Consider the following 17,178-nt stretch of genomic DNA (forward strand, 5'->3'; position numbering starts at 1 on the left):
GCTGCTGCTGCTGCTGCTGCTGCTGCTGCTGCTGCTGCTCACACCGCTGCTACTGCTCGGTGACACCGGCGCTGCCGATGTAGCCCCGCCGTCGCCTCCCCGAGGGGGCCGATCCGGGGTCGGGTCACGCCGTGAGCAGCGGTAGGAGGCGGGGATGGGACAAGGCGTCTCAGGACCTGGGAGTGAAACGCCCGCTCGGTCCCTTCTTATACGGCGCGGGCCCCGCCTCCTGCCCCAATGACGGGGAACGACTGTTCCCGGCACCCCCGGGGACCCGGGGGCGGGAGCGGGTGGGGTGCGCGGCCGTCGGGGCCGGGCTGCCGCCGCGGCGAGCTGCCACCTCCCGGCCGACGGTGGCCGCGGTCCGAGGTGCCCCCACCGCGGGCATGGGACGGTGTGGGTGCTTTTCGGGCGCCTGACACCCTCCTCGCACCGTCCCTTCCCCGAGGAGCGCTGCCCCGACGCCGCTACCGGTACCCCATTCCCCCGAGTGAGCGCTCGTTTTCCTTTTTCCACGAGGGACAGCGGAAAAACTGGCTGAAAAAGCTGATTTTACCCCGCTGCCGCCACCAGCACCACGCTGCATCCCCCCACGCGCTTCCCCAGCGGCGCCTGGGACGGAGCGATACGGGGAAGATGCTGCCTGCCCCACGCGCGTCTCTGTGCATCACCCGAGCGCCCTCCGGAGGCTCAGCTCCCTTCGCTGGAGCACGGGCAGCCTCGCCCGAGGAGGATGTTAAATCCCCCTCTCTGGGGAGAGGGGTGGCCGCTTGGATTTCTTGTGGCGGGACATTCTGGTGGGGCAGGGTCTCTCAGGCATCTTTAGCTGCCTCACGCTGTCTGCGTGAAGTTATGCCTCTTAAAACCTTGCATTAATTTATTATGCATGTTGTTGTCCCCTGCCCCCCTTGCATCCCACAAACTACTACTATTAAATTGGCAAGTATCAGAGAACTGAAAATACGATCAGCTAAAAGACAAGTTTTCTAGTTACGTAAGAGTTTCTAAAACCCTGGCTTTGCCCCCAGGTGCACCACCGACTGAACTACTGAAGTAACACACAACAAAACGCCCTTAAATTCACTTTTAAAAAATATTTACTTATTTATTTATCTTCCAGAAGATCCTTCTATATTTAAGATAGGACTGTCCCAGGCGCTGACTTTCCAGCCCAGCACTCAGCTGACGCTGCTGGCATGGAGCTGTGCCCTGCGGAGCGCGGTGCCGCTGGCCCGGAGGTGGCTTTCTGAGGACCGCGGGGACATGCCCGTCATGCCGTGCCTGCTGCCCCTCTCCGGGCAGGGCTCCATCTGCCGCCACCGCAGCTGTTGCAGGACCGCAGCTGTTTATCACAGGGGTGTGTATTTTAACCTAAGTAGCTGGGAACAAGACTGGTACATGCTCTCCCTTTGGATGTAAACTCCTAGTGGGAAGGCTTGTGGGATCAGGGTAAGTGTGCAGTGCCTGGCAGGTGGGTTTTACATTGGCAGGTAAGGTTTCACTTGGACAGGCTTTGCTTTTAACTTTAGCACTGCCAGATGTATTGAGTTTATATAAATTTGATTTCCTTTTTCATCAGAGGATTGATGACACAACCTCTGTCTGTGCACAACCTCTGTCTACACTAGCATTAACCATGAACTTGACAGTGACACAAAAATGGTTGCTTTTGTTTTTTACATGCTGTCGAAGACCATTTTATGTGTTAATTTTTGTCTTCTATATGCCCCAGACTGCTTCTGGGGTCCATTCATGATGCAGGACTCTGGCATGGCCTGGCTCTCCAGCATGGAATGTGGTGTTCCTGGACCCTTTTTCTCTGTACGAAGTGTAGAGGAGTGCATGCATGAGGCATGGGAAGGTAGTTCAAAAATGAGATGCAGTCTGATTATCTGCTCTCTCCCCCTCCTTGCTCTGCTGGAAGAGGTTAGATCTCACCCATTGTAGTCATAAAATTATGATTTGTCTTGGAAAGCACTCATTTAACTGTTTGCATGCAGAAGTGTGTTACACACTTCCAGCTCACCTAAGTCCTTACCCCAAAGGTCAGCCAGCGTTGGCATGCCACTGTGCCAGCCTGAACACGCCTGTTTAAGGCCCATCATGTGTTACTCCAAAAAAGACACCCAATTCCAGCCAGGTCACCCGACCCCCGCTGGGCACCCTGCCTCCTTGGCAATTACATTCTCTAAATCCCTCAGCAGAAGGCACAGACCTGCTGTGCAAACCTCAATATAAGCCACCTGTGTCACATCTAAGCCCCACCACAGACAGTGCAGAATTGCCTACAGGGTGTTCAGGACCTGGAGGTGTGTTCAGAACTCGTGGTTGGACCTGTCAATGCCCGTCCCCTAAATCCAAGCAGCAGGAGCTGCTCCCTGGAGGGTGAGTTGGTTGTGTTTGTTGCTGAGGATGAGGTGTGTGATTTCAGGAGAATGTTTGAGGGGACTCTCCCACATGCCATGCAGGGTGTGAAGCCCTGGGGGGCTGCAACACCTGCAGCGAAGCATCCAGGAGCATGTGAGCTCTGTGATACCTGGCACTTAGCAAAGCTGTGCACTGAAGGCAGGATGACACCCAGGCTCTGCTGTTTCCTGGGGTGGATTTGTCTGGCATCTCAGCAGCTGAATCTGTTCCCATCTGCATATGTAATTTCATGAGCAGTGAAGTACAGACAAGCCCTTGATTTCCCTCATCTTTCCTGCTGAGTACCTAACCCACCTAGTCACGCCTTGTCTCTGGGATCCAGTATTTTAAACAGCAGTAAGAAGCAGGTGATCATCTCAATTTCAGAATAAATTCTTTAAAATTTTCTTGAGGTTCATGCTCCAAATCAAGTATAGTATTTAAACCTGGCAAGAAAAGACAAGAAATCTTTCTCTAAGTAGCAGAAAAAAGGACAAAACTTTGACTTACTCTGGACTGCTGTCTGTGAATCTCAGAGAAACACCAGGACCCTGACCCTCTCAGGGATGGTAGTTAAATCACACTCTTTTCTAACTAGTTTTTCTTCATAAGTAGGGAACAGGCCACTCAGGGAAGGTAAGGAAATAAGGTAGTGCCTCAGCATGCTCACCTCCAGCAACCCAGCATGCAGGACTTTTTTGGGACAGTAGGACTAGGAGTGTGGTGAGGCCATGATAGTCTTGGGGAGCCTAAGGAGCCCTTCTCTGCTCTTGGTATTATGGGCTTGAGACAGCACCAGCAGGACAGCAGGTCCTGGGGAATTCATGGGTAAAGACCAAGCTGACAGCGGGGGAAAAAAGATGAAGGACTGTTTTGCTGTGTTTTTCCTTCCTGCAAAAAGCAGCAGGAATGCAAGCATTCTTTCATTTATCAGCTGGAAGCCAGCAATGGCACATGGGGACTGACAAGGGAATGGGACACGTAAATGAGGAGGTACAAGTAATCTGGGGAGAGTCAAAAATCCTGCCTGCACATTCCTAGGGAGGGACAGTACCTGCCTGAGGTTGCTGTTGGCTTGTCAGCCAGCACAGTGACTGCTGGACAGCCCCTCGCTGCCCACTCGTGCCACCTCTGCCAGGGCTTGTGCCTCTCCCTTGTCCTGAAGCACTGGCACAGTATTTTGCTTGTCACTTGTACTGTACTTGTACATCATTGCACTCATCCTGCCTGTGTCCTCCCTACACTCAGCAGCTGAAAAACTCGATGGTAAGTGAGCAGATTTTTCCTTTTAGCTAGTTTAGTTGAAACTCTGTGTTTTGTCTCACTCCAGGCATTTAAGTCCCAGCCCAGGCTGGGTTTGTCCAGCTGCACCTGTGGCTGCTGAGCTGTTGAGTAAGATTGTCCACATAGCCAGGCTCCCAAAAGGCCAAGTGCTACTGCAGCAAAATGTGTCAGAACATGTGCTCCTTTTTTTTTCACGCTCTTTGGTGGATACTCAGAACTTTTTCCTGATACAGGTTTTGCATGAATACCCATTCATGTGATCAAATGGACAGCTACATCTTCTGTGCAATCAAATGAAATCTTGTGTCGTATGATTTACTGTGAGTGTAATGGACAAGTAGAGTCAATGTTACCCTCTTCTATCCCATCAAAAAGATGAAGAAAAAACCCCACCCTGTAAATAATGTGGAAACTGTAACCAAAACTTTTGCATTTCCTTATGGCCACTCCTTCATGTTATCAGAATGGTTTTGATTGGAAGGGACCTTAAAGATCCTCTAGTTCCAACCCTTCTGCCACGGGCCGGGACAATTTCCACTAGATCAGGTTGCTCAGAGTCCCATCCAACCTGGCCTTGAGCATTTCCAGGAATGGGGCATCCAAGTCTTTTCACTGTTCCTGAGTCTCATCACTTTCACAGTGAAAAATTTCCTCCTAATATCTGATATAAACCTAACCACTTTCAGTTTAAAACCATTCCTCCTTGTCCTGTCACTACAGACCTTGATTAAAAGCCCCTCTCCATCCTTCCTGCAAGCTCCCTTTAGGTACTGAAAGGCCACAATTGGGTATCCCCAGAACCTTCTCTTCCCCAGGCTGAACAACCTCTCAGCCTGCATTCACTGGAGAGATGCTTCAGCTACCTGATCACCTCTGTGGCCCAAAAGACTTCCCAACCTTTTCGCAACAAGAAAACACCCCTGTAAACACCCTATTCTGGACACATCTTTGTTTGTCATAAGGTGTGGCTCTTTGGTAGTTTTGCTACAAGACCAGTGACACCATTTGGTGCTGGGGGTGTCTGTCAGGGTGTGAGCTCTATGGGCAGGTGCCATTTCTTACAGGCAACATAACTTGAAAATTTTAAAGCCCATGTAATTTCCAAATGAGGCACAAGTGACTCGGCAGACCCTCAGCCTCAGGGGAAAAAAATGTTTTAAAGCAGAGGTAATAAATCCTTACCCTTGGTTTTGAAAAACAAGAATTTTGGAGAGAAGTGTGTCTATACATAGATGCTTACATTTGGAAGCAGCTGGCCAAACCTTTAAGTGTGAGACCAGAAGAGCTTATTCCTTATTCCATGTCTGAATATGAGCCAAATTAATTGTTTTTGTGGAAATCTCATAGGCTCCTTCCTGTGCCCAAATGTGTGCTGGTGCTGTATCACCTCTCAGCCACAGAGACCTCAAGATAACTTTTAAACTGGGGAGCAATGGTGGGGACCAAGGGGGAAAATCCAGAGCACAAGAAGCAGCATGCAGGAACCTCTCTATCAGCTGGGAGACAGTAGGAGGCAGTTCCAGACTTTTCCTCTGGATTCAGCAGTACTGTTATTCTTGGCTAGAGGGAAATTACAAGATTGGCAGGGATGGCAAGGATTATCTTAAACACAACATCATTCTATACTCTAATAAAAATCTAGTGAGAATATATGCTAATGTTTTACATAACTTTTTAGATACAACTAATGGATTTCCAGATATAGTGCCCATCCATCTGGTTATTTAATCTGAGAAGGAAATACTCTGCTGTACTTGTGAATAGTTCCCAAGTTTTGTTTTGCATCATGAGACTCTGATCTTCACATCATCTTAACTCTTTTCTGGGAGCCAAATAAACCCACCCAGTAAAGCACTGAGCCCAGCAATACGTGGTTTGTATTGTGTCAGTGCTTCACAGGCTGGCTCCAGCCTCTCCATTTAGCTGCTGCATCTTACTTGAGAGCAGCCAGGCCTGGGGATGGCAGCTGCCATTCACATATGTTGGAGGTTATTTCCAGGACCATTCAGCTTCATGGTGAAAGCTCCCTAAAGAAAGTTAGGGGAACTCCACTTGCTCTGCACAGGATGTGTCTCTGTGTTGAAGACCCAGCCGCCCTCGTGCTTTGTGTCTCAGCTGACACATGAGCTTGACAAACACATGACTAATATGGACTGGTGTAGCTGAGGCTTCCCACTATTGCACTTATTCTAGGGCCAGAATGGAACTTTTAGCTATTTAAATTGTCATGAACGTGTTCTAAGCCAGTGCCACTCTTGCCTGGCTCACAGGTTTTCACCCCCAGCCTGAGGACGTTTGCCATGGACCTCAGGGAGCAGAGAACACAGGCTGGTGACCCCCAGCCCCCTCTCCCAGGAAGGGCCAGGCTCCAACTCCCCTTCCCAAAGGGCAAGGAGGGAGGCCTGCTGTGCACAAACATCTGCTGTTGCTGAGGGTATCGAGAAGAGCCTTGTTAAAGTATAAACCTAAACTTTGTCCTCTGCAGTGCAGGTCAAAGTACTCAGTAACTATCTGAGGTATGTACCAGAAGTGCTATTAAACACCTCGTGCACCCAGCCACTTAATTTCTAAATGCCCCCTGCCTTTTCATGTTGCCTTTTTTATTGTGCTTTAAACTTTCTTATATTTGTATAGTGACAGCATGAAAGCCAGGGTACCTCACCTGACCAAGTTTGAGTTATAAGATTGCAGTCCTAATTGCTAGCAGAGATCAAAAGAACAAAACACCATGACATCTTACAGAGTGTGTATAAAAACACAGTGTATAAAACTCTTTTATTAAAAAAAACCCCAAACCTTACCGTACACTAATTATAATTTCTGTAAATGGGTAAATGTGGAAGCTTGTGTGATTAAAGTGTCCTAAATTAACTTTTGAAATGAGGTATACAGCTGAAAGCTTATTTTTATTTTTAAATGTTTCCTCTACAAAAATACATCTGAATATTATTTTTAATTAATAAAGTGATAAAAACCTTTTTGATTTCTTGATTTATAACACTAGTGACACAAACCATTGAGTATATTTATTGAGAAGAAGGGTAACAAAAATTGTTGCTGAAAAAATATTTGAAGCAGAAAAGCTCCCTCCTCATTCTTTAGGCCTCAGCAATCTTCCTCCTTGTGAGTTTTTCATGGAGTTGCATCCAGAAGGCAGATTTCTTTACTCTCCAGCTGACAGATTGAGACTGGTGCCAGCAGCAGACGTGGCCCTCAGCAAGACCAGAACTGCCCCACTGCCACAGAGGCAGGAGGGAAATCTCGTAGGCAGTGAAAGGGCAAAGACTAATTTTTATTACGCCCTTTATGTAATTATTAAAAGCCTCAATTAAATCTATATCCTACAGTAAATCTGGGTAATGAGCAACAGTAGTGTTTGAGAGAATTCTCTTTCTCCCTCTCTGCCTATGCTGCAGTTTAACCTCAGCTGGGAGCTCAGCCCCACAGAGCTGCTCAATCCCCCCAGAGAGAACTGGAAAGTGAGAAAACTCAGAGCCCGAGATCAAGATGGGTTAAAGCAAAAGCTGTGCACACAAGCAAAGCAAAACAAGGAATTCATTCTCTGCTTCCCCTGGGCAGGCTGGTGGTCAGCCTTTCCCAGGAAAGCTGGGATGATGGTGACTTGGGAAGACAAACACCATCACTCTGAACATCTCCCCACTCTTTCTCCTTCTTCCCCCAGCTCTATATGCTGAGCATGACATCCCATGGTATGTGATAGCCCTTGGGTCAGCTGGAGTCAGCAATCCTGGCTCTGCAGCCCTGGACTCCTCACTGTGTGAGAGGCACAACAGGCCTTGTCTCTGTGCAAGCCCTGCTCATCAATAATGAAACATCTCTGTGTTATCAACAGTTTCCAGCACAAATCCAAACCACAGCCCCACTCCAGCTACTCTGAAGAAAACGTACTCAATCCCAGCCAAACCCAGCGCACCTGAGAACTAGCTGCTGGAGACAAAGAATCACATCTGGCACAACCTCCACAGTTTGGCATATGCCAGTTCCAAAGTGCAGCAGACATTCCTGTGCTGAGCTGCAGTTACGGCATGAAGCTCACTGTGCTCAGCTCTCCCAGTAGTGACTACTTCTGCCTTGGGCCAAACAATAATTTGGAAATAAAACAGTGTGAGCAGCGCAGACTTCCAAAGGACAAAGATAACACGGTATAACCTGTAATTGCTAAAACCAGTCTCGTTATTATCTCATTATCCAGAACTGAAAAAGCTGTTCAGATACTTAAGGTGTTAACTAGAGCTAAGAGCCATTTTCTGCTTAATTTCACCACGTGGTCAACTGATACTATTGATATGAAAATCTTCAAGTTCTAACTACAAATATGTGGCTGTAGAATGGTTTCAGTTGTCATCAAGGTCTCTGCAAAAGAAAAGCTCAGACTCACTACATCGCTACACTGATGCCCACAAGTTGGCAGGGCACGAATTTGTGCTTTCCATTGAGGGATTTCAGTGCTTTTCAAATAAATCTTTAAGCTCTATAGCATCTCCAGTTCTTTCTACATTGATTTTAACACAAAGACAATAAAGCTGCTTTATCCAGAACCACACACAAGAAAAATTTTTTTAAAAGAAACAAAAATCGCGGTTTGAATACACAAAGTTTATTTCTCTACTAGTCAAGTTAACTGGTGATAAAAACAGTTAAGAGGTTTTTTTTTTTTCCTTTTTGGCCTTAAAATTCTGATCTGGTTGCAGCTGTGTTTTAGGGTACAGGTCCCTTGGCAGACAGGGCTGTAGATGGCAGTTCCTCACATCCAGGGTTCCCATCCTTCCCAGACTCTGCCAAGAATATTGGGGTCTGTTGCTTGATCGATGAGGCACTTCACTTGGGTCTCCTCTGAAAGTCCATCCTCAGGCTCTTTGGCTCTGATATCATGATTGGGGTTACCACGAGCCACAGCTGCAAAATCATTAAAAGCAGGCGACCTCTCATGGCCCAGGCGCAGCTCATTGCTGAAATTGAGAACACAAAAATAAGCTCTTACTAAAAGAAACAAGCAAAAAATCTGAGACGGATTTTTAAACACAAAACAGCACTTGAAAAATAAAGTTCAAATTGAGATCAAGATGTGGAGGCTGCTCAAGAGCTGTAGAAGGCTTGGAGAGTGAAGACTGGTGGTTTCAGGGGTTCTTTAGTAGTGGATATTTACCATGAATATGCCAATTTTGTCAAAGGTCTCCAGCTGAAAGAAGGATGCAGCACTTCACATCCAAGCTGTTGATCTCTTTACCTGCTCTCCTGATTTGTGTCTGTAACAAGTATTTTGCTGCCTTTTCCAGTTCAGCCTTGACCGCAAAAGGGACTCCTCCCAAGTCCTGCACTTTTCAATATTTGTATGGTTTTAAAACAGGCTTGCTTTCTTTGCTTTTCTGTCTTTCCCCTGATTAATCCAAAATGACTTTTTAAGAGAGGATGGAAGGGATTAATTGTACTTTTAACTGAACTTAAAAGACATTCTGGTTTGAGCCAGACTTGACTAGACTGACATAAATAACCTGAGAATGCCACCAGATTTGAATGTGATGTTTCTTGTAAGCAACTTTCCTCCATGCCTCCCCTACAGCTGGTACAGGTTCCATTTCAAGCAATCCTCCACCAGAAGCATATATTAATTTAAATATTATCCCTACCCTAAAAGCAGTGGAGACAAACACAAAGAACAGTGGACTGAGAAGTATGAGCCTGACAGGGAGGGGAGGCATGTGCTGCCAGGAGCAGTAAAACTGCTCAGAAGGCCTGAGCTGGAGCAAGAAAACTCACTGGGAGATATCTGGTGTTTTGGCTGGCAGTATGATTCAGAGAGCTTGTACATGGACCAGAATGATTCTGACAGAAGGTCTGCTGAAATTTTGCCCTGTCTGTCTCTTCTTTTCCTAGCTGCCATTCTATCCAAAGGGAGCAAAATCTGACACAGGAGCCTTCCAAAGCTCTTAGTGGAGCAGTGTAAAGCAAAAGGAGAGCATCTTACCATGTGATTATTGCTGGATTGGCACCTGTAAGCTTTCTTCTGACATAGCTGACCTTTTGCAAAGGGTACCAGTTTACTTCAGATGTGTTTATTTCCTTAATCCACGTGCCTCCTTTTTTCAGCTGTCTTTGTTCAAAGTTCTAAGGAGAAAACATATTTGTCCCATTTATCATAAATCACACACTTGAAAAAGGCTTTTAAGGCACAGATCATAGCAAGCCAAGCCAGTATCTTAACTGCAGATGCAGTGGAGGACAAAGCAGTGAGATAATATCTAACTTGTCTATGACTTTAATTTACTGCTGAAGTTACTGAAGTGCAACTAGTTTCAGATTTTTTTCTCTGTAACTATTAGTTTGATATATACAGTGTTATGTAAATTTAAGAGGCTGAATGCAAAAAGTTGAAAATATTTATGCTAGTGCCATAAATGGCATAACAGTGATCAAGAGTTATCCACTTCTTTAAGATTATAATGAAAGATAAAGAACAGTACACTGATAACACAGACATATGCTACTGGTTTTTGTGCATCAATATAGAATTTTGTCATTTCAAATACTTTGGAGTTCAGTTTCTCCGAGGACTTAATAAAACAAAGAAAGATAAAAGGAGTACTGAGAGTGAGCCTCAAGGAATACTTCCTTTTTCATCAGTTTTATTCTTATTACAGTTTAAGAACTTTCACATGAAGAAAAAAAAAACAAACAAAAGAGGACAAAACACCACCTTCCAGTCCAAAGAAGGCTCTTTCACGAACACATCCATGGTGCTGATGAGGAGATCTGGATCTGAACGATAAGCCCTCAGGGCGTGCACCATCACGCTGTAAATGAGTCCCCACTCTTTCACTGGCATCATCAGATTAAGGAACTGGCGAGTCAGGCGAAAGGGCATCAACTCTGGCACGCTCAAGAACTAGCCAAGGGGAAGGACAGGCAAAAGAAAACAAGAAGTAAGAAGCCTTGGAACTGAAGAGTTAAATGGGAATATTTTATTCTTCTTAAGATTTGAAAACCTCTTTGTCACTTCACTGAAAATAACATGCAAAAGTAGAACTGAGCCAAGATGTGACATCAAAGCTCTAGTCATGAGTATTCAGTGATAGTGGTTGAAACCATGGTTGAATTATGTAAAATACCACCATATTGACCCTGTGGACTTCCACAGCTCACTGCTTGTCTGAGAATATCTAGACTCACACATTTTATTCAATTGACTAGAAATAACCTGCAAAGATTATTTTGCACCAAAACAGTGGCAACCTGAAGAGCATCAGATTCAGTCCTGAGAACACACGTGTAATCGCACATACCAAATGCAAAAGCTGCAACAAATTAGTTGAAAACAAATACCTGTGTGGCTGCACCAAAAGCGTATCCAAAGTCTATTCCCACCATGCCACCTGTCTCCTTGTTAATCATGAAGTTGGACAGATGCCTGTCTCCAATCCCAAGTATCCAATGGCTGATGCACATCAGTGCATGAGAGCTGGCGAAATGGGAGCGCAGGGCCAGGAAGGCCTCGGGAGATGTGCTCATTTTCACAAAGGCTCGCCTAAACAAAGCAGAACTGGCTTGTTGAATGCAGAGAAATACCAACACTTGTTTCACAACATGCAGCCATCAGCAGCACTTACCGCAGCAGGTCTTCTGGAACAGTGCCCTCCCTGCTTTTGAAGGATGTGACTGCTTCTGTACGGCTGGCATTTCTGCAAAGTAGTGGAGAAGTAAAGGTGGCTGCTGAAATAACAGCCTGCTGGATGTTGAAAGTCAAGATGTGCTCATGACCACAGCAGCATGCGGTGCCTACTCCAGTAAACGGTACAGCAAGCCACAAAGGGTTCACCCCATCAAATTTTATCTGATATTAGAAGTGCCCCATCCTCCTTCTTTCTCCCAGCATTTATTTCCAAGACTGTTATTTCAAAATCCAAAAGAATATGTGGTTTTGTGTATTTTCCTCAAAATTAAGTTGTTGGGTTAAGTTTTAATAAAGCAATACAATCATGCTCTTTCTGGCTGGACAGTCTCTTCCAAGCAGAGGAATTAAGGCCCCAGTTACATCTCTCAGCAGCAGGCTGAGGCTATACTGACACTACAAAGTAGCACAGCAGAGGGGAAGCAACAGAACTACAGGACTGGTACTGAGGGCACTCATGCCATGCAGATTTGGGGCAGGAGGCTTTGTTGTAGCCCATATCCAGTTCTGAATGCTTGTGAGAGCTTAAATGTGCCAGGTGCTTTCCTTCCAGTCTACTTCCCTCTGAAAGGAGCTGAGTTGAGAAACAGAGGACAGCCCATTGATGTAACAGACTGAGTGTGGGTGATTGGGAATTACTTCAAAAGCACATTCTGGATCAGAATACGAGTATTAATTCAGTTAAATGAGACAAAGTTTTCCTTTAAAAAGCAAGACAGTTGCTTAAGCAGGTTATGAGCCTATAAGAAATGCTCTGGATACTTCACTTTACCACCCACAGTGCTAGATCTAGGAAGGTGTGGAAATTCTTCTGAGAGGATGCTCAAGGAATTGAGCATCAAATATTCTTCAATTCTCAGTGAATCATGGTGATTTTCTCTGTCCAACTCCAGCAGATGCTCAGGCTCTGAGGCAGCCTACCTAACTGCATAATCAGGAACAAGACGCCTAGAAAATAAAGTTGAAGAGCAGCATCTGCTTCTAGACACTTTCTAAAGGAAGTGAGCAAGCTTCTGGAAGCATTCCTGTACTCTCAGTAGGATTTTTGGCTAGAGGAATTTTGCAAAGCATCTCCAGGAAGACAAGGCAGTAAAATGAGCAAAAATCACATCTAACCATCATACTATAATGCAGATAATAATTTCTTTTTCCTGGAATTTCTATATCTCTGCGTGTATGCACACTAGCTTCTGTATTTCACATGCAGGTCTCTTTTGACACCTACCTATACATAGCATGGTATCGAGAGATGCCCTGTGCTTTCCCACCCATCCTGGACAGCCACTCAGAATAGGTAGCACGAGGTCCTCTTGGGCTAGGGATAAAAAAAGATAAGTACCAATGATTTCCCTGTATCTCACCACCCTCTATCTGATTATCCACAGGCTGTGTGCTGCTCTGACCCATAAAATTTTAATGCAAACAAAAAGTCAGGAAGCTACAGCCTACATTAATTTTAGCCTTGATGTGGGAATGAAGTTTATGCAGAGTATAGGCTGATCCATTCATCTCCTTCACTCCAGCTTTGAACACACTTCAGTCATATCTGACAGAAGATCAGACATCTCAAAGGTGTTAATTTCTCAGTAGATACTGTGAATACCTCCAGAAGAAAGAACCAAAATAATTTCTCCAGGGAGGGAAAGGGAAATTTTTGACAGTCTAGTAGCCTTTGAGAAGCATTATGCAGTTTCACCACAGTACAGGCTGCCCTTTGTCCTTCCAAATGAGCAGGGAATGCAGGAAGGCAGTTTGGTATCTCCTCAGTGTGCACAAGAGAGGAGGAATGAGTGCTTGAACTTAGGGTATTTATCATAAGAAGCTAGTATTCTTTAGCTGCACTGCTTATGAAATAATCTGGTATTTTTCTCCCATCTTTACTAAATACATCAGACCTTAAACTTCTATTTCAGAGAGGCAGCAACTTAGCAGAGCAGGCACCTTCTCTCTTCATTGCAAAGCATGTTTTGAGAAACAGATTGCCATTCCTATTTAAGAAGCATTTATCAGTTCAGACTGTAGCCCATCACTTTGGGATAAAGAAAAGGATTTCAAAAATTCAGAAAGTTGCTTTCCCCCCCCACCCCAACCAAAATTTTCCTTTGTGAGTGCTGTCACTCCACCATAGCTCAATATAAAATGTCTTAATTGTCTTGACTGAATAACATATGGTAAAATATTAAAGTCTATATACACAATAAAACAAAGTTTTTTTTAAAAAATAAATTATAGCCTGCTTTTAGAAAGATACTGATCTTCTACATTGAGCATACTATAAATTTCCTTCCCTCACGAGATGGTTCCATGTGAGTCTTCCTTCACTTTCCCACTCAGTGAATTAAGATCAACATAAATACCACTGCTGCTCACAACAGTGAATCAGACAGCAGCAATGCAAAAACTCTAGCAGTTCCTAAACTGCTCACAAATCAAATAACCATAGAAATAAAGACTCTTTGGAGTCCAACCTCCACGCTGGAGTTTCCTCCAACCTGCCCCATAAATGTTAACTAGTAAAAATAAATGATGACAACACTCAGACAAACCCAAACAGAGATTATGTAACTAAGAACCACATTTGTAAATTAAACCACATTTCTAGATTCCAGGACAGAACTTGGCTGAAATGCCAGAATTAAATAAATTTTACAAATATTAAACTTGCAATTACAATCACGAGAAAGCAACATAATTTATTCAAACCCAGCATTTATATCAAATCAGAGAGCGTGCTCTGTTACAGTTGTGTTCTGTGAATTTGCTGCCAATTTCCACCCCCCATGACTAACTCACTGCTGAACCCAGGTTCTGAATAGCTCTGCCTCTACTCCCTTCCCCTGCCCCCTACTGACCTAAGTCCATTTCCTGCCTGATCAAATCAAGAGATCAAAATCCTCTGCTTGTAAAATCAATCTGCTGATAAGGAAATGGTGATGATAATGACGTCACACACGATTATAATTATAAGCCTCTTGTTTAAACAAGCTGGGTGGAGGATATTCCAGCTACAATGGCACTCATTAAACAAACAGTTGCCAATTACTAATTTGGGTCAGGAAGTACAATCTGCCTCCTTGCTTATAAGTGCTTTTCTTTTATTCTTCAATTAAAAAAAAAAAAAAAAATCCTGCCACAAGACTATCAGTTATCCCAAAACCCATTAGTAGCAGTCTCTATTAGAGCAGATAGCTAAACCAAGCATCACCTGTAATAGCTGATCTCTTCCTCTTCAGACATGCTATTTTTCAGGAATTCTTTTAAGGTACAAGTATTTTCCAGCCACTTGATGAGTCCCAGTCTGGAACAAAGTAAGTCAGATAAGAAGTAGCTCAGAGCTGAATTTTAGAGGAACACCACAAATGGGAAGCAACACATTCTAGTGCCTGTTAAAAGAAGAGTAAAAGCTAACAATTTAAACATACTATGAAAAGCAGTTTTCAGACATAGAAATTTCAGTGTTGTTTAAAAGAAAAATGAAAATAATAAATCAAGCCAAAGCACAAAACACTCTCAAATCTGCATCTGGCACACAAAATTACCACTTTCCAACATCCCAAAAGTAATAGATATTAACATAAGGATTTCTGTCCCTTCAAGATAAAGGCCTACCTTGATGTCATGGGGATGACCTGGTAAGTTTTTAACTGCATGTTTCTCTGACTACACGTAGCATCCTGGGAAAGGATAATGTTCATTACATCAAAGAGCTGCTCAATGCGTTGGTCTTGTCGCAGGTCTTCACCACCTTTGACAAGAAAAGGATACTCCTGCTCATCACTGCCTCGGATTGTTATGCGTTTTGGCTTCCTCAAGGATTCCATCACACTTATCTTGGAAAAAGACAAGAAAAAGAAAAATATTCGTGACAGAAGACTTGGTCTCACAGAATCACCACTGGAATTAAGCATATCTGTCATTCCTAGATGACATAATCAAGTTACTCATTTAGAAGAACAAATGCCCACTTGCAGCCCTTCCTTTGTATGCTGCAAGATATGTAAACATGCAATGACCCTGTTACTACCAAATTCTTCGAATGGTATATGGACACAGATTTATATCACACAGGATTTTGACTCAATCTTAAAAACATACCCGTTCGTCAAATCCAGAGATTTTTGCGTGGTACTCTGGCAGTGGTTTCCCTTTTCCATCGTACTGACCTGAAGTGGTAGTGGAAAAAAAAAATATTAGTACATAGCCTGATGTTATTTTGAAGTGTGTTTAACACCAGAACACGCATTCAAATGTTCTGTCAAATTGGTAGAATGACAACTATGAAGAAAATATTTTTAAATGCGTAACAAAGATCCAACATACACACAGTATGATTTTATCTGTGAATCACTGATACCCTTTCCTTGTTTAGCTGTTAGAATCAAGTTCCTGGTGGTTTTAGAAGACACAAACTTTTTAAACTGGATTTAAACATGTATTAGATTTATGTATCAGATTTCCTGGAGTCAGGCCCTTAGAAATTATAGATCAGATTTCCTGGAGTCAGGCCTTCAGAAAAATCCTAAATTCTTAGGTAAGAGATACAAGCTTAGATACAATTTTAAAAATCAGGACTATAGCTCAAGAATGGATTTAAGAGATAATGAGTGAACAATATTTCAAGTAAGGCCAGATAAGGCTTAAGGCCAGAAAGAAGGGTCATATAGCCAATAGAAGAAATAAAGCTCAAGAGCAACTTTCTTCTAAAGGACGATTCACTGTTGACACTGAAGGGGAACTTACCAGGAACCTCCAGCTCATTCCTCAAGAACTCAGCTTTGAATTCACTCATCCATGGTGAACATTCTTTGAGGTTCCCGGGTTCTTTATGGATTTTATTCATTTTTGAGTGGAGAGAAGCTGCAATCACATCAAAGTCACTAGTCTTCATATCCAACAGTTCTGAACCACCTCTTCCAAAATGATGATCCAGGTCCTTCCCAAAAGCCTAACAATCATTTATAGAAAAGAAACCTGTTCACACAGTGCTAGAAACCACACAAGAGCACCAAAAGGGTACCTTTTTATCTATACACATGGTTTGTTTAGATATTAGGAAGAAATTCTTAATAAAAACCAGAACTGGTTGCTCAGAGAAGTCGTGGATGCCCCATCCCTGGAAGTGTTCAAGGCCAAGTTGGAAGGGGCTCTGAGCAACCTGGTCTAGTGGGAGGTGGCCCTGTTCATGGCGGGGTGCTGGAACCAGATAATCTTTTAAGGTCCCTTCCAACCCAAATCATTCTGTGACTCTGTGAAATGTTTTACATGTTTTATTTATTATCGGGTTTATTATTCGTGGATGTATTACTGCCTAGCAATAATTTTGGTCATAAAATGTATAAAACCATATTTTAAAGTATTTGAAATATCCTGATAAAGGAAAAGAGCAAAGTTTTGAACATGGATCCATTTAATGAACAAAGTAAGTATTATCTACAAGTAGTTAACCGAGTTGACTTCCTGTGTTCATAATTCAAGGTTCTTGAAAAACCAAATGCTCCTTCTTGGGCCAGGTATTAATGGCTTGAAAAGATGTTTTTTTCTAATGCCTGATCATTTTTGCACCAAGCTATGAAGACAAAGCTATTTCACTGTAGTAAATGAAAATGCAAAAAGCACTATCCTTTTGAGGAGACTGTTACAGTCAACAACACCTTTATCACCAAATCTATTTCCAAATTAGCCTGAAGTACATAGTAGAGCAATTTTATGAGTCAATCAAAAGACAACTTGCTTTTTCCTCAGCAAGGACAGTAGAAATCATAGAGTTATTCTCACAGCATACTTTGTTTCTTCATAATAAT

At 43.6% G+C, this 17,178-nt stretch overlaps 1 protein-coding gene across 1 annotated transcript in view; it reads right to left on the reverse strand.

The window, feature by feature from the left end:
* Positions 1–8,360: 8,360 nt before the first annotated feature.
* PRKDC (protein kinase, DNA-activated, catalytic subunit) overlaps positions 8,361–17,178 on the reverse strand; it is an 82,820-nt gene continuing 74,002 nt past the window's right edge. The window contains exons 77-86 of the mRNA XM_062501556.1: positions 16,118–16,322; positions 15,473–15,540; positions 14,987–15,207; positions 14,583–14,675; positions 12,603–12,692; positions 11,316–11,387; positions 11,032–11,233; positions 10,406–10,594; positions 9,677–9,816; positions 8,361–8,660 (exon numbers count right to left, since the gene is read on the reverse strand). Coding sequence (XP_062357540.1) covers positions 8,456–8,660; positions 9,677–9,816; positions 10,406–10,594; positions 11,032–11,233; positions 11,316–11,387; positions 12,603–12,692; positions 14,583–14,675; positions 14,987–15,207; positions 15,473–15,540; positions 16,118–16,322 — 1,485 coding nt within the window. The 3' untranslated portion in view covers positions 8,361–8,455. The remainder of the gene's footprint in view (positions 8,661–9,676; positions 9,817–10,405; positions 10,595–11,031; positions 11,234–11,315; positions 11,388–12,602; positions 12,693–14,582; positions 14,676–14,986; positions 15,208–15,472; positions 15,541–16,117; positions 16,323–17,178) is intronic.

This window comes from Cinclus cinclus, chromosome 1, assembly GCF_963662255.1.
Source record: "Cinclus cinclus chromosome 1, bCinCin1.1, whole genome shotgun sequence".
In the NCBI taxonomy this organism is placed as follows: Eukaryota; Metazoa; Chordata; class Aves; order Passeriformes; family Cinclidae; genus Cinclus; species Cinclus cinclus.